Raw genomic sequence first — 22313 nt, 5'->3', positions numbered from 1 at the left:
ACGGAGTACCCCCAGATCTCCTGTTCTACACACCCTTCCAGAGATTCCCAGCGGTACCACAACCAACGAACATTGTAGAATTCAGGGTTTTTTTGTGCCTCATAGGCTTTTTCCCCTCCTGGGCGATTCCGGGAGAGGAGCCCCCTGGTCTTCCTTATTGGAGACACGGTGGCTTCCTTTCGGAGTCGTCCCTACCTCCATAAAAAAAAAGGAACCTTCACGGAGAAGAGAAAAGAAGGGTACCTGGAAAGAAGAAGGTGAGGAGTTAGGGGAGGGGGTAACTTCAGTCTGATTCATCTGACAAAGAGATCACTGATTCCGGTGACAGTTTGCGACGCCTAAAGAAAGTGATGGCCACCCCGCAGCAGGTACAAGAGCTAGTAGCTGCTGTACAAAGCTTAAATCTGGAAATGCAGAACCTAAAGGCCGCCCTACAACAGCGGCTGACGGACCGAGAAAGACTCTCCCCTGACTTACCTCCGCTTCCCCTTGTGTCAGGAAAGTTTGACGGCTTCCCAAAAAAGGTCAAGGAGTTTCTGGATGTATGCAATTTACATTTTGCTTTTCGCACACAGCCCTTTGCCTCTGACCACGCGAAGGTAGGATTTATGATTACGCATATGACCGGGAACGCCCTAGCCTGGGCTACCCCACTTGTTAACCTACCGGACCCCGTACTGCAAGATTTCAATGCCTTTAAAAATCTGCTACAACAAACCTTTCTAAGAACTGAAAGCACCTTCCTAGCCTCAGAAGACCTGCTTGATATTAGACAGGGTAGGTCAGACCTCCTAACCTACATCACCACCTTTAAACAAGTGGCCGCTGAAGCAGGTTGGCATCCTCAACCAGAATCTTGTGTCCCTCTCTCTAGCTATTACATTGCTCAAGAATCATTTTTGAGAAGTGTTGTTGGCTTTGTTTGGGGGCATAATATGTAGTTATATCATATTGTTTGTCTCCACAATCTATTATATATGTCATTTTGTACCTTCAGATCTGTCCACTTGAACTCATTTGCTAAGTGATACCCATTCCCCCTTCTTAAGGCCCAGAATGTCTTACCTATAACCACCCACGGATTGCTCTTTTCTCTCCTTTTATAGTGCGTTTCTTGGAGGCCACATCTTCTAATTTACTGTATCGACATTGACCTCTTTTGTAGTGTATTTAAACCTCTTACACTTCAGAGAGGCTGTCTTCCAGCCCGTCAAGTCCTCATCGTGATTTGTCTTGCGTCTTTCCCTTGTCTTTGTTGCAAAGTACCTGAATTATGCGCAACATTTTTTCATCACTCTGCATGCTAACTTTTAGCCCATGATTAAAGACCTCTGGTTTTCTAACCATTACCAATAACTTTCACCCTTCTTATTCCCATCATCCCCTGTCTTTTTCCTCCCTCACATTCCCTCTTTTGATTATCTTTTTAGGACTATCTCGAGCCCTCCATCCGAGCACCCATGTAATCGCAGTGACCCTCCCACAGTATCCTTTAGTGTTCTCTGGGTTCAATAAGAGAGACTGCCCAATTGGTGTCTCTACTTTTGAGCACGCCAAGGATCGAGCTCCCCATACACCCCTCTCCTCCCCTGTTATTTCTTTCACCCTGCTCTTCATCATTAAGCTTCCCTTTCTTGAGGCTACAGTCCATCTCTTATTCCACCTCTGCCCCCAATCAGCTTAAATAACCTTCTTGCTATGTCGGTCACTTCTGCTGATACTCCTTTGCCTGTTCACCTAAGGTTGATCATTCTTAGATAGTTTATTACACACCTGTTTTATATACATAATTCACTCTGGCCGTCTAGTTTCCCTCCATCCTTGCTCTTTGTGCACTGCTTCGGAGTTCAACACTTTACTCCTTTTTTCAGTACTTGATAAGACAGTTTCATGAATTTTCTAGAGCCTGTCATTTTTATTCTGTTTCCTTGTCTTCCCCTATTATTCACTGTTTCAATCTGGGGCAGATAACCCTTGTCTCTCTTCTCCTCAGAATCGATACCCACCAGCTTAGCAGTGATCTGCTCAATGTCCTAGTAGCCTCTCAACATGTAATTGTCATTTCCTATTTCAAATGTCAACCTGAATAGGCACAACCACTGTTACTTTATTTGGTTTTGTTGGAGCCAGGTCTAATTTGTTTTTTCTGAGCACCCAAAGAGTCGCAAATTACATCTTTTGTCGTTCTTTGTAATGCTTCTGAGTTTTTTGTGTGGGTATTTTAGCTCTAATACATCTTTTGTCCTGTTCTATTCAATTCTTCCACTCTTGCATATTTAGTGTCTTATTCCAGCCTTTAGGATGATCCTCGCTTCACATTCAGAGGGAGGAGGGCACTTTTGTTTGAAATACAGATAGGTTTTCTGCTATGTCACTGACTTCTTGCCTTACAGTAGGTCTTGGGGGATCCTGCTCAGAACAGAAAAACCAATTTCTCATAAGATTTGATGCAGGCTGGGCGCTGATTTGTTCACAGAAATCCACACATAAATAACACACTGCTCCTCTTCATCCACCGGCAGCAACATGGAAGGCCTCGGGTTCCTGCTGCACACGAAAAGGAACCGGGAAGGGTGCTGCTTCCAGCACGTGCCGTAACCAGAGCGCTGCCCTAGACCAGTTTAATCTGCAGGGAGGCGTGGGAGCACACCACATACATTCAAAGGTACAGTTCCTCAGCCTGCATCCCGTATTGGGCCATGCGTGCTGGGAAACAAAACTGTCAAAGGGAAACCACATTTCCCTTTGACAGTTTAAACCAGTCCAGGAGTGTTCCCTCAGCTGCATAAAGCAGCTGGGGGAGTGCTCAGTGTTTACACTGGGCTGGCTCGCTCCTCCATAATGGGCAAGGATTCTAGCGGGTCAGAGCCCCCTAACCCATTATGAAGGAGCCGCCACTGGAAAAATGACCTTTAATATCCCTAAATGCATTCCTTTCACAACCTACAAATCTAGTCTTGGTCCCTGCACTTTTCTGTGACGGCAAGTCTCTAAGCATACACGCAGGAGGGTGACAGAGGGAATCCCGGCTTCGAGATGTTTTATTTATACTGTCAGGGCAGTGGAGCTTTGACTGTGTAGCAGTTGATGGAGGGTGGCTTTGAGGGGACAGCAGGGCAATATCTGATTAATTGGGCTGGGGGTAGACTGAATGCACTAGCAATACAATATCGTAGCCGACAGATGTGGGTTTGTGTAACCTGCATGATCTATTACAGAGTATCTATTTAATGTGCTTTGTTAATAATGCATGCGATCAATGCTTTTTATTAGTTTAAAATGAAACATTTGAACTTGCAACATAAAAAAAGAAATATATCCATTAGAGATTAAAATGTGTTACAATCACTTTTCAAACATTATCCAACAACATAGTCAAAGCAAGTTGGGAGCTATTCATGCAGTGTATCGCAAAGAAAATTAATTGAGGGTTATTCAGCCCACTGAATCCAATTATCAAATGTTTTACTGTTTCATTAGAATGAACCACCTTGCAAATAAATAAGACACTTTCTAAAATTGCCAATCTTTTCACATCTAGGTTTCAGCACTTCTTGTGTAGCCAACAATTTAATTCTAAACCACATATATTGGTGCCTTTGCTGTTTGACTGGAAAATGTAGCACATAGGATTGAAGATCAATTTGTATTTTGTATTTATTTATTTGTATTGCGCACTTTGCCTGGAAGCATCTGGGCGCATAAACTTCAAGTATACATGGTTACACAACATAATAACAGTAAAGAAAAGGAGAGGTGGTGTCAGTCAGACAAGGACCTACGTACGCTGAGAATGCAGCTTTTCAGTTACCTGAAGTGATTACATACAAAGGAAATAATATACAGTAAAGGTGCAAGTTATAAGGCAGATACATGGGTGCAGTGAATATCAGAAGGTGGAGTTAAGTTCGAATAGGAGAGCGGTCCTGGGTAAAGAGCCATGTTTTGGCCTTGCTTTTGAATGTGTGGTAAAATGGTTCGGCTCTGAGTATGTTAGGAAGTGTGTGCCAAAGCTTAGCAGCGAGGACAGGGAAGCTGAATCCCCCGGAGTTTTGTAACTTAAATCTCGGTGTGGATAGGGTGTGAGTGTGAGCTGATCTCAGTGGGCGGGATGAGGAGTGGGCGGTTGGCTAGATAGGCAGGGGCCAAATGAGATCGGCATTTGTGCGTCAGTGGCAGTGTTTTAAGGGATATTCTATGTGTAACAGGGAGCCAGGGCCTCATTACACATTAGGCGGTAACCATGGCGCTATTAGCGCCATGGTTGCCGCCGGTATTTTACCGTGTCCGCCTTGGTGGATGGCGGAATTACCACCCTACTGCAAGGTGAGCGGAGGCGGTAATTCCCCATTCACCAAGGCACTTTCCCATTCCCATTTATGCCTCCCTAGGGCTCAATGGGAATGGGGAAGGAGGTAATTACGGTACCGCAAATTGCGGTACCGTAATTAGCACCAAGGTCCCTTTGCGGGCCCGTTCCTTAACGGCTGGTAAAACCAGCCGTTAAGGTCGGGTCCCGCAAAGGGACCTCGTAGTAAGGCGGTAAGAGGTTTACCGGTACCGGTGCCCTTACCGGTACCAGTAAACCCTTATCGCCTACCGTGTAATGAGGCCCCCAGTGTAGTATGCGCCTGCTGTCAGAGATGTGGGCCTTTCTGGGTATGTTGAGAGCAGCTCTTAATGCGTTATTTTGAGATACCTGAAGCTTGTTGATATTCCTTTGGTTAGTCCCAAGATATAGGGCATTGCAGTAGTACATGTTAGCCATGATTAGGATTCTAGCCAGGATAATACAGTTGGCTGTAGTCAGGAAGGGCCTGCATGCGGTGATCATTTTGCAGGTGTATGCAGATGCTGAGACTACTGCATTAGTTTGTCCTTTGAGATAGAGAGTAGAATCAAGGTAAATGCCTAAAGTTTTTGTTTTATTAGAAACCTTGATGATGTTGCTTTCGATGCTAAAAGTTTTGAAGGCAGGGGTCTAGTTTAAGTCTATGCTGGGAGCCGAGGATGAGTAACTCAGTTTTCTCATCATTTAGGCATAGCCCATGATTAGCCATGCAATCCTGGATGACCAAATAAATGTCATTAAGGGCTTTTGAGTCCTTCACGTAATCACCAGTGATAGGGATGAGTATCTGGGTGTCATCGGCATAATTAGTATAGGTGACACCCAGATAGGCAAGAATATCAAAGAGAGGCTTCGTGAAGACATAGTAAAGTGTAGGCGAAACACACGACCCTTGCAGGACCCCACACAGTGCTGGTGAGGGGACAGCAGATGCAGATGGAGAAAAGACCCTCATGGTTCTAGTTGCTAGAAAGGAACTAACCCAAGATGTGGCTTCATTAGAGAAGTTGGCAGCATTTTTCAAGTGGAGGCAGAGAATTTGATGGTTGACAAGGTCAAATGCTGCTGACAAGTCTAATAGGAGAAGCAGAACTAGCTTACCATTGTCGTTTAGATCCTCAATTTGTGATTTGAGATCAATAAGGGCAGTCTCAGTTCCATGTCTAGGTCAGAAGCCTGATTGACGGAGGCCTAGGATATTATTATTTTCCAAGAAATCCTGAATTTGTAGATACGCTGCGCGGTCCAGGATTTTGCTAGGATTACTCGGGTCAAGAATAGGCTTTTTTAACAGAGGGATGACCCAGGCATCCTTAAGGTTATCAGGGACTATTCCAGATTTGAAAGAGGCATTGATAAAAGTGGTAATGAAAGAGGCGAAGTCATGAGCCGCATCTTTAATGATGGTGGCGGAACAGGAGTCTCCTTGACAGTTAGGTTTGGAGAGAGGTGTAAAGTAGAAAGGTTTAGCAGAGTGTATTAGAGGGGGTGATATGTTAGAATGGAGGTTGGGTAGCGAATCTGGGTGGAGACTGTCTTTTTCAGCATTAATTTTGATTTGAAGTGTGGCTATTTTGTCCAGAAGAGCTTTTTGGATATTTGTGCACCAATCAGAGTCTGTGATACCAGCTCTTTTAGGATTTTAAAGAGCTCTTTAGTGTTAGATTCAGCCTGGAGAATATGGTTATTATACGTAAGCAAGGTATATTACTTCTTTGTAGTTCGTGGAGTTTAGGCTTAGGGAGCTTTTGTTGCCTTTTGTAGGATGTGTTGTATGTATCAACAAGTACTGTGGGGTCAGAGCATGTAGATGTTCTATTAAGGAGAGGGAGGATAATGGGAAGTAGATTCTCTTTGGTAATGTCCTTCTCGTTCCTGGTATGAATAGCGGGGGCCATGTTGGGTTTGAAGTATTGTTTACAAGATTTGATGCAGAAGGTAATTTTGTGATGATCTGACCAGGTGCAAGGGGTGATAGTCACTGAGTCAGTGCTGCAATACAGGTCAGTCAGCCAATCAAGGGTTCTGCCCTTATTGTGCGTAGGGGTGTAGATGTGATGAGAAAATCCTAGGTTGGTTAGGGTACAGGCAAGGTCGGGTCAGAGGCCTTGGGTTCATTAGGGTCTTGGAATCCTAAGTTTAGGTCACCCAATAATATGATTTGGGAGTTGGGTTTGGTGTTATCTGCAAGAAGTGATGAAATAGCATCAATAAAGGAAGTAGTAGGTCCTGGTTGGCAGTAGATCAGATGAATAGTAGCTGTTTGGTTAGGTGATATGGGAAGTTTAACAGATAGTATTTCGGCCGACGGAATCTGTTGATGGGGGATGGGCCTAAATTCAAGTGATCTTTTAAAAATGAAGGCGACACCTCCACCTTTGGAGAGGTTGGAGTTCCTATCACATCTAATGATGGCGCAATTGTCAGGGGTGGCCAAGGATAGAGCTGGACCAGCTGCAGCGTGCAACCAGGTTTCAGTAATCGCTAAGAAGTCTAGGTCATGTATCACAATGAAGTCAGCGATATCTAACGCATGGGCTAACAGTGATCTAGCATTAACAGGGGCACCTTTAATCAGGATATCTTTAGCGGGCTTGAGGTGGCAGGGCAAGAATGTGGAGTCTGTTGAAGGGTGAAATGATTAAACCAAGGGGTGGTTGAGTGTAGGTGTGGTGTGTCCCTGGGGTAGATTGTGTTTAGTAGAGATGTGGTGATGCGAGGGTGGATATTTGTGGCGGAATCTTGAGCCTAATCTGCTATTCCTAAGGGTAAGCGAGCATGGCTGGTTAGGCGTAGGCTTAGTGGCGAAATGTTTCAGCCAAAGGGCAGGTGAGTTCAGGAATGGGTTGGTAAGGGGCATAGTGCAAAGGTTAAGAGGACATGGGTACTGAGTGGAGTAGGCAAGTGTGGTAGGAGCGGGGAGGCAGGCGTAGTAGGCAGTCACATTAGTAGTGCTAATGTGGCGTGATGTGGTATGTGTGAAACCTGAGTGTGCAGGATTGTAAAATGGGGTTATATGCTTGACGCTATGCGAAGTGGCCAGGGGTAGGAGTGTGCTACACAGTGTCAAAAAGTAACAATACATATTTAGTATTTGCCTAGTTGCAGGTTACCGCAGGGCAAAGAGTATGATAAGGTAGGTGGTGAGAGGTGTAGCATAATATGCAGAGGTAAAGAGGTGCAAAGGTATTGGATTGCGTACCTATAGTGTGCCAGGTAGTGGAAACAAATGGCGGCAATATATGATCGAATGAGCATAGACAATGCAACAATATAATGGTACAGAAGCGGTAGTTCTGAAGATGTAGTTGTGGTCACACAATGCAGGAAGAGGTACAACCATATGAAAAGCAGTGCACGATACCCTGTAGATAGTTGCAGTTTACGTGCTTATGGGTGTGCGGAATAATCGTGGGGCAGCTGTACAAAATAGATTACTATGAACGGGTAGCATTAGTTCATGTGGCAGTGATAGTGTTAACCAATACTAACAATTATTAGCAGTTTACAGGTATGAACGTTAGATTTCAGTTGCTGCGTAGGAAACATGGAATACTCTAGCATGGTCAGTGCAATGACAACGATTTAGGAACAAGTTAAAATAGGAATCAGCATTGTGTATGCACTTTGAGATATGTGCAGGCGGCAAGAAGTAGGAGGTGGTAGAAAGTGGGATAATAGGTTCAAGAGGTAGTCCGTACCTGTGTGGCTGAGTAATGGCAGTGTCAGTTCAGGTTGCACCCAAGTAAGCAACCTGTATGTGGCTCCAAGTCGTTTTAAGTGTCTAACTGGAGAGTGTGCCTTGTAGCGCACAACAGGCGCAAAACAGGGTCTTATTCGTGGGCCTTCCCGGATGGGCCGCAGCCGTCGTCTTCCGCCTGCCAGCGGGTAGGCGTTGCAAAAGTAGGGCTGCGTTGCTAGGCAACGTGGTTGTACACCATGCGGGCCGCAATTTTAGGATCAGGCCTTGCGGGCCTTGTGGAAAAAGAAGCGAAATGGCTGTTTTTGGGCTGTTGCAGGTAGCAACATGCGAGATGCATGGTTGCTGTGCCAAGAGGGGGCTGGAGGCGATATGAAATGGAAATGTTTTACACATTCCATAACTAAGTATTTCCCTTTTAAATAGGTCTCACTAGCCGGCCACTCTCATAACTTAGCCTTCCTCTTAAGTTGCATTATTAGTTTGTTGTATTCAGTGCTCCAGATAATATTTTGAGGTGGGAGTATTTTACTCCCTATTTTTAAACTTTGAAAATAAACGTGATTTCAATGGAGTAAAAATGAGTTTACTCCTTTATAGGCGAGTAAAGCATATGTGACCTCCAGTCTACATTTGAAAAAAGTTAACTCTAAGGACATCATTATCATGTGGTCCACATCACGACAGAAAAGCAGATTTATTTCACAATTAACAGATAAACTACATAATGCAGTATCACAAGCACCCTCTCACAAATGGAACAGATGAGCACATGCAAAGAATAGGTAGAACAGAATAAGCTGCTTAATGCTTCCCTGACACAGACAGGTCAGCTTGAGCAGGAGCCATTCAGGCTTCACTCATACAAACCGAGAAGGCAAATTAGGACACTTGTATTTAAGAGACCGATCAATTTTTCAGTGGATGTTTTAAAAAAATATATAAAATCTTCCAATAGCATCCACAATTTTTTCTAATTGTTTAAGGATTCATGTATCAAACCTAGCAGTTTATCCAAGGGAGCAAGTATATTTTTTAAATAAAGCACAGCGTTTCTAATTCGAGCTAAAGTTGCAAGAGATGATGGACCACATTCACCTCTGTATCATGTTAGAAGGGGGTAAAGACAAGGCTGGAAGCCATAAGAAGCCCTCTGGTTTATGTCATGTTTTGATAATACTGTAACACAGCGTAGTTTCTACACTGCATAAAAGTGTTGGGATTACTTTCTGCTTGCAGCACAACAAGCACACAGATAAAGAGTAGCCCCCAAAAGCATTAGCAAAGCCCCTTAAGGCAGCCATTATAGGCTTCACCTTGCTCGCCATCCTTTCACTCAGGCACCCAGGGTATTTTCTGCAGACAAAAACCACAAATATATAGTCAGTATCTAGTTTCCAAGTCAATCACTCTTTGCTGTTCCTTGAAGAAAAATACATGATCTTAGATTTAGTGCGACTCAAATCTAGGAAATTCATTTAAGGGTGCCGTTCTTGTACCTTTATGGTTAAAAGGTTGCTGGGAGCCATTTAGCTCCTGTGTCTAGCCAGGAGAGCTGGATTAGCTTGCCACCAACATCTGCCAGGGAGATACTTTTGGTTCCCCAGGACAACTGGTGCCATACAAACATACCTATGTGACATTAACTGTTTTTGGGAATGTGTATAAAGAAGCATTAACACACATCTAGAAGACATTTAAAGCATAATGGATTATACATTATGGATATAAAGTTTAAGTTTTCATCTCGTGCATAAGTTAGATTTGCAGCATGCTATGTACTCTCACCTGGTTCCCACAGGTCACTCCTGTCTACTTGGTGATGCCTGACAACCAGGACCTGGTTTCAGCTCCTGCTTATCAAATCTTAAATTCAAATCCTGTAGCATCCTGGTTAATCACATTTGAGTGTGATCCATTGGTGCCAAATCATCAGTGTACACTCGCCAACCAATATGGGTTTCACCCATCTAAGGCGCATCGTTACATGCTCAAAGTATTCAGGCAGGACCACCACATCAAAGTTGAACAACTGAGGGGCCAACACACACCCTTGCTCAAGCACACAGTGCACCTTCATTGGTTTAGTAAAGCCTCTTCAGCCACACATTAACTAAAGCGCCCCAAAAACACAAAATTTATAGCATTGTTTTTTTTCCGGCACAGACTGACTAATACCAGAAAATAAAGCCTCATTCCACAGGCAGAGCCTACCAGTGCATAAGCCAGAGCCAGTCCTACTGCAGAGGGGGCGGTGGCAATTGAGGACCCCAATTCCTGTCCCACCTCACCCACCAAGTGTCTGCTTATATGTCATGCTTTCCACCGCTCTCCAGCACCAGTGTTTTCAGCACACTGATACATGATATGTGAAAGGATATTTGTACCGCGCATGATCACCACCTGAGTGCGACAAACCTAACAGACTTCAGAATATGGACAACACCCTATCCTTAGTTCATCCCTACAGTTTTTCAAATCCTCCTCTCTGGTATTCCCCTTGTTGGGACCTGTCAAAATGTTATTCACAATAATTCTCAGGAGACCAAAATTAGCTATTGCCATTCTTGCTATCAGCAAAGACTTGAATCTGATTCTTGTAAGCGTGAATGACTTGGAGAGCAGAAATTCTATAAAGTCATTATCGGATGATTGCAGAACACATAGTGAAGACATTTCTTGTAAAATGACCAAAATAATACTCCTGTAGGCAAGTTAAAATCTTACTTGTAGTTCTTCCATGACTAAACAAGATGTAGTACTTTCCGGAGAAGAGCACAAGTACTTACAGTATTTTGCAGAAGACGGGCCATTAGAAAACCCATCGTTATCAAGCTTGGCACTAAATTCTTTAACAGTTTTGCAGCTCACATCCATGTTCTAAATGCACAGTGAAGCTGATGCATTCCAATCCTTAAATCCTCGGGCAAATAATAAATTCAGAAATCCCACCACCACCAGTGCTAATCATAAAATGTTTTTTTTTTTAATATATTTTTTTTGTTGCCAATTTCAACCTTCATTGAGAATGTGGAAATAGCCTGGAGAAATCCTCCTCCTTCTTTAAACTCTGGCTTCTGCGCAGGGCCTCTCCATACATGGAGGCTGATTACCTTGGAGGTGTGATCAGCGCTCTGAACAATTCAAAAATGGACTACTGCAACACTTTATAAGTAGATATGCTAGATTATCAGAATAGGCAATTGCAAAGAGTTCTGAACGCAGCAGTTCGCTTGATCTTTAAAGCTTTGTTTCGATTCTCCATTTCTACATTCTTCCGTTCCCTCCATTGGTTACCGCCACAAAGGCTAATTTATTTCAAGATCCTCTGTCTGATGTTTATATATTTGCATGGATTAGCCGCACTTTAACTTGAGAATAAAATCCATATATATTGTCCATCAAGATCTTTACGTTAAAAGGTTACCGCATAAAGGGGATCATAGGTTTTGTGTCGCAACTCCAAGACTATAACATTCTCCCCCAGAATTTCTGTGAGTTGGAAAACTTCCTTCAGTTCCTCAATTCTATTAAGGTCTGTTTATATGCTAAGATCTTCATCCATCAGTAAGGAGTAATCATTGAGTAACACCAACTGGCAACATTTTTCCACACCTTGATGCAGTTTAGTGTGTCTGAGGAGTGTTACAAATGTTTATTACAATTACGAAAAATGTACATACATCAGATGACTACTTTATATTTATTTTGTTAAATGCACACAAGGGTCAATTCAAACCATTTTATGGACTGCATGGGTAAGGCAGTAAGGGGGCATCAGAGATTACTACCTTTAGACCCCTTACCATGACACATTCTCAAATTCTTTTTCCCTGTATCGAAGGGCAGTACTGTGTGGTGGAGTTAAAAATAGGCAGACTTTCTGCTGAAAATCCACCTGAAGGACCACTGGTAGTGTTTCTATGAAATACTGCCAGCAGTGTTTGCAGAACTCTGAATTAGGTGGCTGGTAAATACTACCAGACTTGCCTTGACACCCAACTTGTCAGGCCCTCAATTTCCTTTGCCACAAGACAAGAGGGGGGCAGGTTTAGAGACCCTCCCTCCAGATGTTTGAGCTGTTAATTTGTGCGATAAGGCAAAACATTATTTCACTGCCCGTAACCCCACCCTTCCATGCTTTATTTGCAGTCAATCATAACAATTCCTTAAAACAATACTGGCAGAATCTGTTTTGTTGGAGCTATCATCTGATGAGCTTTTAGCCTTTGACTCCAATATCTAGCATTATGAAGACAGTTGCCTGTGTTAACAAGAATGGGGGTAGAAAATGATGTGCCAGAGTAATTGACCCCCCAAAAAGAGGACCTCTTGCCAAATTATGCTTTAGACGATCAGCTACAGTGTGGGCATTTGCAATATATAAAACACAATTGCAATACAGCCTATGTGGGGGCAGAAGGAATGGGGAGATTTAGACTTTTTTGAAGGAGTCAACTTTTTATCCACCCCTTTAGGAAGAGGATGGTGTGAGAAACCTGAGGGTATCCTCACTCCTACTCCCCCTGGATCCTCTTCTCAGGTGGCCAGGGATAGGCCATTGCTTTTGGATCCCGACCCCAGGGGTGGGGAAGCGAGGGAGGATCACCTGGGTGAAGGAGCCTTGGGGATTGGTAGTGAGGTACCCACAGGCAAGACATGATATCCCCTTTTCCTTATTGAAGACCAACCTAACCCTCCCCTGGCCTTCATAGGCTACTGTAAAACAGCTCCCCTCATTTTCCTGCGTTTTAATCTGACAGTACTGGGACGAGGAAGAGGCGACTGAGAGTAATGAACACTAGAAACCCATTTCACCACTCTAGTACTGGGACGAGGAAGCTGCCTGCAGAGTACTGTGAAGGTCAGGTATGTCCCTTTACCTATAGTCGGGCAAGCCTAATTGTTAATCCACACCTGCAACCTATCAAGGTTGCAGTTGTATAAAGGGAGACCAGTGGAGCAGCAAACAGAACAACAGGGAGGACTGTGCGGGAGAGACCAACAGGGGACCCTTCTCGACAAAGCAGCTGTGGTAAGGAGGCAGCTGTGGTGGATCAGAGAAGAAGCCAGAATGCCGGCAGATGTCCCAGAGAGCCTGTGGAGCCCAAGGCGAGTTGGGCTGTTAGGCTGCCACAGGTGAGGGAGACTATGTGGTCAAGTCAGAGCAGCCGGTGCTGTGAACAAGGAAGAAAGAAGACTGAATGCCTTCCGCGTTGGTGTAGAAGAAGCCGAGCAGTTGGCGTGTGTGGGGAAGCACCCGTAGTGCGAGAAGGGCTTGCAGAGGCCAGCCCACAGCCGGCGAAGCAGAAAGGAAACAGCTGAGCCACCAGAGAGGAACGTTGAGGGCTGGTGAGTGTCGGGGAAAATCACTCAGAGCCGGGGCACTCCTAGAGGGCTACGCAAAAGTAACAAAGTGCTGTATGAATCATATTGAATAATTAATGAAAACTTGAAACCAAGCGGATTTACACATATTGAATACCGAACTGAATGAAAACTTGAAACAAAGCTGAATTATGCATATTGAATACCGACCTGAATGACAACTTGGAATTGAACATGTTGAACACTGAACTGAATAAAACTCTATGGGCAAAGCTCTAATAGCGGATGAAAGCCAAAAGGGAAAGTCCCATTTGAAAGCAACCTATGGACAAAAGTGCTAGACTGTGAAAGAGTACAACAGAAAAGTGGAGCCATGAACAAGACAACCACAAAGTGAACTTTATGAATGGATACAGTGCGGCAATGCCAAAGACTGCATAAGATGTGTGACACGTGATGGCAAAGCCAAGAGGCTAAACCAGGAGAGTGTGAATTTGCACATAAAACCAAGAGGCCGACAAAGAGAATCTATGTAAATGTGAATCTGTACACAGGGGCAGATGCAGAAGAACCTGTGTGGGCTGAAGTGCCTGGTGTTCCTGGTTGCGCGATCTGTGATGGTTAGACTTTGTGGTCTGGTAACTGTGCTAGACCAGTGAGCCCTAAATTGTGAAAGCTAAAAACATTGTGAAATAAACCAAAAAGGAACACTGCAAGTGTACTGGTGAAGCAATCCAGAACGAGGGTCAAGTTGACCTAGAGTTGTGTTGAACTTTTGAAAAGACTGAAGCAAGTACAAGTGGCTACGTTTAAAGTCTTGGGGAAGGGAACCCTGAGACTTGAGAAACTGCAAATGCTCTCTTGAGGATGGTTTCAAAACCATAGGACGGTGACAAATACCATAGCATTGTTTAAGTGGCAAGATGGGATCTATGTGATCACTGCGCCACCCGTAATTCCACAGACACAAATATTGACGTCAATTACGGCACGTGCAGTGATCACATCACTTTTGCCTGCATGCCCCGACCCGCATTGCCCTACCCGCTCCCGCCCCCACTTACATTTACGGCAGCACACGTGTGTTGGCCGCCGACTCCCCACTATTCCTGCAGTGCCAGTTTCTCCCTCCTACATGGGTCTGAGCTGACGCTGGAAGGACCTTTATCTTATTTCTTTTTTACTTTCTTGTCAGAGTGGGCAACACCCACTTTGCTTGGTCGCAGTAATGGGAGTCTGATTTTTTTTTTCTAATGCTGACTGTTCAGTAAATGTGCAGTCGGCATTATAAAGGCGCAGTATTTGTATGTTTCCGCAAGATGCCAATCAAATTTAATACAGAGGCTGATCATTGAACAGGCTTGCCACCTACTCCTGAAGTTGATAACTGATTCAGATTGGGCATTTGATTTTATTTTTTTCCCAAAATATTTTGCATTCCAATTCGAACCAAAATATAAGGCAGTGTTTACAGTTAAAATTCCTTAGGTTTGTTCAGATCTGCATTAACATGCAGTGATAAATCCCTGCCCCAAAAATATATTGATAAATGTTGTGATTTATTTGTCACTGTAAAACGTTACCAAACTGGCAATATTTCTTCCAGGGTTTACTTTCTGTAATCTGCTTTAATCTTTCTCTCTACATGTAGAGTTGGCTTTACATATTGGAGCAGAAGAAGGGCTTGGACAGCTGTGTTCTTTTGGAACACTCTGTGAAGAAAGCGGTGCATTTTGGATTACCGGTAGGTCGTCTTTCACATGTCTTTATTGTGTTGTTTCTTATACATTTGGACGTATGCAATTGCTACTGTAAAATGCAAACTGATGCATGTACCCTATTCAGAGGAAGTGGTACTGGTGCATACAAACCCTTTTAAATCGAGCTCACTTCAGTGGTGGAGTGTTCATGTACTTTGCTCTCTTCTACACTTAAACAAGGAGGAGGTTCAGGGTAGCAACTGGTCACTGGCTGGTACTGATTGGGAGTAGAGAAGCATTTTGATGTGCATCATGAGCTGGCCTCTGTTAGATCCATTGTGCAAGGTGACATTTTTTGTAGTGTCACCCGGGTGAAATAAATACTGGGTAGGTGTAGTATTTGGATTTATTTGTAGAACCGGGATGTCATTTTCGATCAGAAGTTACTTGCAATAACAATTTACACATGATGGAGGTGTCGAAGAAAAAGGATCACTCATGACTCTGGTGGATTGGTTAACACTTTATTAATAGAAAGCAGTGACAGCACGAACTCAACAGCAACACGAGACAAAAAGATCTGGGCGTCCCCTTCACTCTGAGCCCCCTAGCCTTTATACCCACCAGGGCACTTGAAATGTAAGGGTTGGTCCCCACAGGTCAAGGTTGCACACTAAATTCATCTTGCTAGCAAAGAACCAAGCCTTATTATATCAGCCTTTATCAGCTGCACTCTTTCATGTAAGCCAGTATTATCAGTGAGGTCACCCTGCCATAACGCAGTTAGTCAAGGCGCCTACACTCCTTAAAGATTCCCATACGCTTTGAGGGGAGCAAGCAAGAGCCTAGATCCCGCTTGCATATGCCAAAAGGGAAACGCATCAGAAGTGAGAGATGAGAAAATGAGCATTCCAACAAGCGAGTCTAAAGGCTAGCCTTTCATTGCGAAGACATGCGCAGTTCGTCCAATTGTGTATACCTTATAATACTATCCCTAGTGTGACGTCCACTGTACCCAAGATCCCTCACGCGTCTAGGATCCTCAGATTGTTTTTTTCCGCCATACTGGTCGGAAGCATTTTGCGGAGTCCCCTGGCCTTAGCCATACTTTTGCTAATTTATAATTCTTTGACATCCTTCCCCACCCCAACGTCGACCCTCGACTCGACGACAGCTGGAGAAGACATCGACCGTCGGCTGCTGCACGACGGATCTGGGCCTCGGAAGGCCGCTGGCCTCGGCCCGGGCCTAGTAGGCCGCTGGCCTCGGCCCTGCAAGTAGGGAGAGTGGGGGGTGGTACATACTCTTCACTCTTGGTATATAGGTACACCTTATATATTTCCTACACTTACCAGCCCGCTGCCTCAAGGTGCGTATGGAGGGTACCCCTTTCCAATTCTGCCCCAAGTGCAACCGCAAATACCCTTGGGTCGACAGGCACGCCACGTGCAATCTCTGCTTGCCGAGGGACCACCCCGAAGTGAACTGCAGAGCGTGTAGTAGGTTTAAACCTAAGACACTTAAGGACCGTTCGACAAAGCGTTGGGCCCACCACGCCAGGCAGGTGGCCATGGCAGCGGAGGGCGCCTTCAGCAATGGCAGCGACGCCGTACTTTCGGACGGCGAGGGCATTACGGCGTCGAAAGACAGCCGAGCGCAGGTCCCCGACCTCGGAAGGTCGTCCGGCAGGGCGGCTATGGGGAAGACCCCCGGCGACGCAAGCGCTACACACCCTACACACACTAAGTCCAACCGAACCTCGGCGACGTCGACTTCTCGGAAAGAGGCACAGATAGAACGGTCCGACTCGGTGTCCTCTGGGCGCTCTCGATCGAGATCGCCTCATGACGCAAGGCAATCATCCACTCTTGCCAAGAGTGCCTCGCTCCCTAGACTAACGGAAGTTCGATCGTCGGAGGACGAAGACGACTTCCACCCCCAGGCCACGCTCCAAGAGACGGAGCCCGCAGTTAACACCAGCGAGGCCCCACGCTCGAAAGACACAGATACCTCTTCCGATCCTCGACGCCAGGCGTCTCCGGGGCCTCCAAGGGACAGGGAAAACATTTTTCCACGCACGGGGAGGGGGGAAAACAGCGGAAAGCACATTCTTCCACTCCTGTAAGACCATCCTTCCCCCCCGAAGCAGACAAACAAATACAAGTCTACTGAGAGATCAACATCCAGCAAGGGTACCCTTGATAAGTCCCCTAAGTTGACTACTAAGGTCATCCCCTGTTCCAAAGAATGGTCCAGTGAAGACATAGACAGGGTCATGTCAAGGATGTCTTCCTTGGCAGATTTTTACGACAAGAATCCAGAGCATTTCCTCTCGTATGACCCTCAGGGGGCCACACCCTCAGGTTCCACTGATCCTATTCCCCTAAGTAAAAAGGCCTGGTTCGAAAGACCTGAACCCTTTGAGATGCAGCCTTACTCTACTCCATACTCTACTCCTCACCCCAGGTACCAAGGAGAGCCTTTCCCTGAGGGGGACCAGGAGTTTGAAATTATGGAGGAACAAACCGGGACGGAATACTATGCGGATGATGAGGACCAGGAGGAGGGAGAAGATGAGCAGGAAATTTACAGAGTAGATTCCCCGGTAGAGGACGAAGCCCCAATTACCGACTCGCCAGTCGATAACCAGCCCCTCCTTAATGAGGTTCTCGCTCGCGCGGCAGAACATTTTCACATCGACACCCACGGTGTACAGGAGGAAAGGGACTTTGCAGAAGAGTTGGTGGGAGAGAGGAGGCCGGTCGCTCAGACCATCCCTATCCTTAAATCCATCCAACGAAGAATAGATCCGTCCCTGGTGAACCCAAACCTCACCAGAGCAGTCAACCCCAGGGTCGAAAAACTTTTCCGGGCAGCCCAGTCTGACCCTCTCTATATAAGAGGACATCTTAAACCAGACTCCCTAGTTGTTACCAACACTCGGAAGAGGGCTGGAACACCTTTATCTTCGTCAGAAGCTCCTCCCGACAAGGAGAGCAAGAAACTTTACGGGTTTGGCAGGAAGGTAGCCTCAACGTCCGCCTACCAAGCAAGGATTGCTAACTCCACCACCCTGTTGGCCAGCTACAACTGCCATCAATGGGAAGAGGTCGCGGCACTCATAGCCTCTCCTCCTGAACCGTTAAAGGGCCAATTGGCTCGGATCTCGGCAGAAGGGAGAGCCGTGTCTGGTTGCATATTGAAAGCAACTTTCGACGCCGCGGACAACGCAGGGAGATTGATAGCAGAAGGTACTGTTATCAAAAGACATGCGTGGTTACGGCAGTCGGGGTTTAAAACAGAAACTCAGGCTTCATTAATAGACAAGCCGGTGGAACCCGATCTATTGTTTGGGAAAGCGGTCGAAGACGCACTGAAAAACGCCAAGGACGAATACGAAACACTGAAATCCCTTGGCCAACTAACCAACAAACCCCCTAACCAGAGGGGGAACAGTAATTTTCGTCGCCCACGTGGCCAAAATTCACAAAGAGGCAACTATGCCCAGGGACAGGGTACACAGTGGAACAACAGCCAGCAGTCTACCCAAAGTTACGGCAGGGGTAACAAAAGAGGTCGTGGGAGAGGCAGAGGCAGCCCCAACAAGGGAGGTGGCACACCTCCACCAAAGCAGTGACGCTCAGTTCAGGGTCCCTTCTCACGCAACCCCAGTAGGGGGACGCATTTCCAACTTCACCCAGGCTTGGGAAGGGATCACCTCAGACAGATGGGTGCTGTCAACAGTGTCCACAGGATATTGTATAGAATTACTGCAGCGTCCCCGGAACCATCCTCCACGACAAAGAGTACACTCCTTAGAACATCAGAAGATCCTTCTCGAGGAGATCACCATTCTGCTAGAAAAGGACACGATAGAACTCGTCCCAGGACACCAGGTAAACAAGGGTATCTATTCAACTTACTTCCTTGTGCCAAAGAAAGATTTGACAATGCGCCCAGTATTGGACTTACGGCCTGCCAACAAGTATGTCAAGCCCCAAAAATTCCGTATGACCACGCTACAAGAGGTAATCCCCCTCCTAAAAAAGGGGGATTACATGGCAACCTTGGATATGAAAGATGCTTATTTTCATATTTCCATGCTCCCGGCGCACAGAAAGTACTTGCTCTTCAAGGTGGACAGTCGCCACTACCAATTCAAGGTATTGCCCTTGGGGATAGCTTCAGCACCAAGGGTATTCACCAAGGTACTGGCGGTGGCAGCTGCACACCTACGCAGGGAGACAATCCCAGTGTACCCTTATCTGGACGACTGGCTCATAACGGGGGAAACCCCAGGAATTTGCAGGACAAACATTCAAAGGACTATCAACCTCCTCCACGAATTAGGCTTCTCAATCAACGAGAAGAAGTCAAGCCTGGTGCCAAGCACCTCAAAACAGTTCCTAGGAGCAATCCTAGATACTCAGAAAGGGTTGACCTTCCCTTCGGAAGAGAGAATTCGGAATATAGTACTGCAAATTCCACATTATCAGTCCGGTCAACAAATAACGGTATGCAAAGCAATGCGGTTACTGGGCATGATGGCGTCATGCATTTACCTGGTCCCCCACGCGCGACTGCGCATGCGTCCCATGCAGGAATGGTTGGCGAAACAGTGGTCTCAGGCAAGTGGTCAGTGGGACGATCTAGTGGTCGTTTCGCCAACACTTGTACAGAGCCTACACTGGTGGACAAGAGAGAATCTCGCAAGGGGAAAACCCTTTTACGATCCCGAAGTACAGGCAGTGGTGACTACAGATGCATGCCTGACTGGGTGGGGAGCTCACCATCTCCACCACACAGCTCAGGGTCTCTGGTCTCACTCAGTAGCCAAGAACCACATAAACCTGCTAGAGCTTCTGGCAGTATTCAGAGCGCTTCGGGCGTTCGAGCCCCATCTACTAAACTTGTCGGTGCAGATCCGGACGGACAGCACGACAGCCATGTTCTATCTGAACAAGCAAGGAGGGACTCGTTCGCCAAATCTGTCCAAGCTTGCCCAGAAAATCTGGATATGGGCACTCAGACGGAATATCTTACTGTCATCGCAACATGTTCCAGGGGAGCTCAATTCCCTAGCGGATGCTCTAAGCAGAAACTCCCTCCCAGAAGAACACGAATGGGTCCTTCACAGAAAGATCGTAGAAGATCTCTTCTTTCAGTGTGGTTTCCCCACTATAGACTTATTCGCCACAAGCGAAAACAAACAATGCCCAGGATTTGCATCCAGGTTCCCCCAGCCAAACTCCCAAGGAACGCCCTGTGGATGAACTGGTCAGGGATGTTTGCGTACGCTTTTCCACCAACTCCTCTCATCAGGAAGGTGGTGTACAAGATGAACAAGGAATCGATGACACTCATCCTAGTTGCTCCCATGTGGGCGAGACAACCATGGTTTCCACACCTACGCAGGATGGCGTTGTGCGAACCCATCAAACCTCCAGCCTGGTACAACCTACTGTCCCAGCAACAAGGTCAAACAGTGCACCAGCAACCCAACTCAATGAACCTGTCAGCATGGCTCCTGAGGTCATAGAGTTTGGACATCTCAATTTATCACAGAGGTGTATGGACATCCTAAAAGAATCCAGGAAACCAAACACAAGGCACTGTTACTTTGACAAGTGGAAGAGATTCGTTATTTGGTGCCAAAATAAACAAATCAACCCTGTTGATTGCACTCCTTCCAACATTGTGACATACATGCTCCACCTGCTGGATGCAGGATTGGTTTTTAACTCTCTGAAAGTACACCTGGCAGCCCTCTCGGCTTACACCACATCCCATAACAGGGTGTCGTGGTGGAAAGTACCAGTAGTTAAAGCCTTCATGGAAGGAGTAAAGAGACTTCACCCTCCTATTTCGAACGCACCGCCAGAATGGGACCTTAATGTGGTGCTAGCTAAGCTCATGGGCCCCCCTTTCGAACCCATGCATAAAAGTAGTCTCAAACACCTGACTTATAAAACGGCCTTCTTAGTAGCCATTACCTCTATAAGAAGGGTCAGTGAAATTCAGGCTCTGTCAGTGCAGGATCCTTTCTTTACTATCCACAAAGACAAACTGGTTTTACGCACACACCCTAGGTTCTCACCTAAATTTATATCAAAGTTCCATGTAAACCAGTCCATCGAGCTTCCGGCTTTCTTCCAGAACCCGCAAAGCTCGGCTGAGGTGAAACTACACACCCTAGATGTGCGTAGGGCGGTCCTCTACTATGTAAATAAAACCAGACCGCTAAGGAAAACAGATCAACTGTTTGTCTCCGTAGCTACAGGCAGAGAGGGAGATCGCGTCTCTAAAGGCGCTATCTCGAAGTGGATTATCAACTGTATACAGCTGTGTTACTCTCTTTCTGAAAAGACTCTGCCTTTTACGCCAAGAGCCCACTCTACTAGAGGCATTGGGGCCACTCTGGCTTTCATTGCAAACGGTCCCCTCGACACCATTTGCAAAGCAGCTACTTGGAGCTCTATTCTAACTTTTACTCAGCATTACTGCATTGACACTCATTCCAAGACAGATAGACAAGTGGGACAAGTGGTTCTAAGACACCTGTTTGCTCATGACCCTTCTCACATCCCACCTCCTTCTTCTGGTACTGCTCGCTAATCTATGCACAGCATGTGATCTAAGCAGATTCCACAAGCCTCAGAAGGGATACATTACTCACCGTAATCGTATTTCTGATGCTTGTATCTGCTTAGATTCACATGCGACCCACCCTTCCTCCCCTCCGAGAGAAGGCGCATGATTGCTTGTAGTTCTTACCTTTCTGTCTATCTGCTTGGATTATCTGTACTCACGCTACTCCTCATGCTTCCTCATGTCAGAAAAAATACAATCTGAGGATCCTAGACGCGTGAGGGATCTTGGGTACAGTGGACGTCACACTAGGGATAGTATTACTGGCACGCCCTGTGTCGACGCCCATTTTCGAGTTTCGAAAAACAAACTGTAATACTCCGCAGCTTCCACTAGATGTCGGCCTATGCACAGCATGTGAATCTAAGCAGATACAAGCATCAGAAATACGATTACGGTGAGTAATGTATCCCATATATGTGACTTTCAAAGGTAACATTTAACCTATGGGGGCATATGCTTCAAACTAAAGTGTAGTAGTATTATTTAAATGTACAAAATTACATTATTAAGCGTTACTAGATGCAGTGGTGGGACCAGGAAGGAAGCATAGATGAACAGGGCAGGGTGACCTCCCCTTTAGCAA

At 45.8% G+C, this 22313-nt stretch overlaps 1 protein-coding gene across 1 annotated transcript in view; it reads left to right on the top strand.

Moving 5' to 3' along the window:
* Positions 1–22313, top strand: part of ANAPC5 (anaphase promoting complex subunit 5) — a 655776-nt gene that overhangs the window by 356806 nt on the left and 276657 nt on the right. Inside the window, exon 9 of the mRNA XM_069619569.1 lies at positions 15031–15123. Within this exon, the coding sequence (XP_069475670.1) occupies positions 15031–15123 (93 nt within the window). The remainder of the gene's footprint in view (positions 1–15030; positions 15124–22313) is intronic.

This window comes from Ambystoma mexicanum, chromosome 10 (genome assembly GCF_040938575.1).
Source record: "Ambystoma mexicanum isolate Mex_15411 chromosome 10, UKY_AmexF1_1, whole genome shotgun sequence".
Classification (NCBI taxonomy): domain Eukaryota; kingdom Metazoa; phylum Chordata; class Amphibia; order Caudata; family Ambystomatidae; genus Ambystoma; species Ambystoma mexicanum.
Note: the sequence above shows the minus strand (reverse complement) of the source record. Positions and strands in the feature narration are given on the sequence as shown.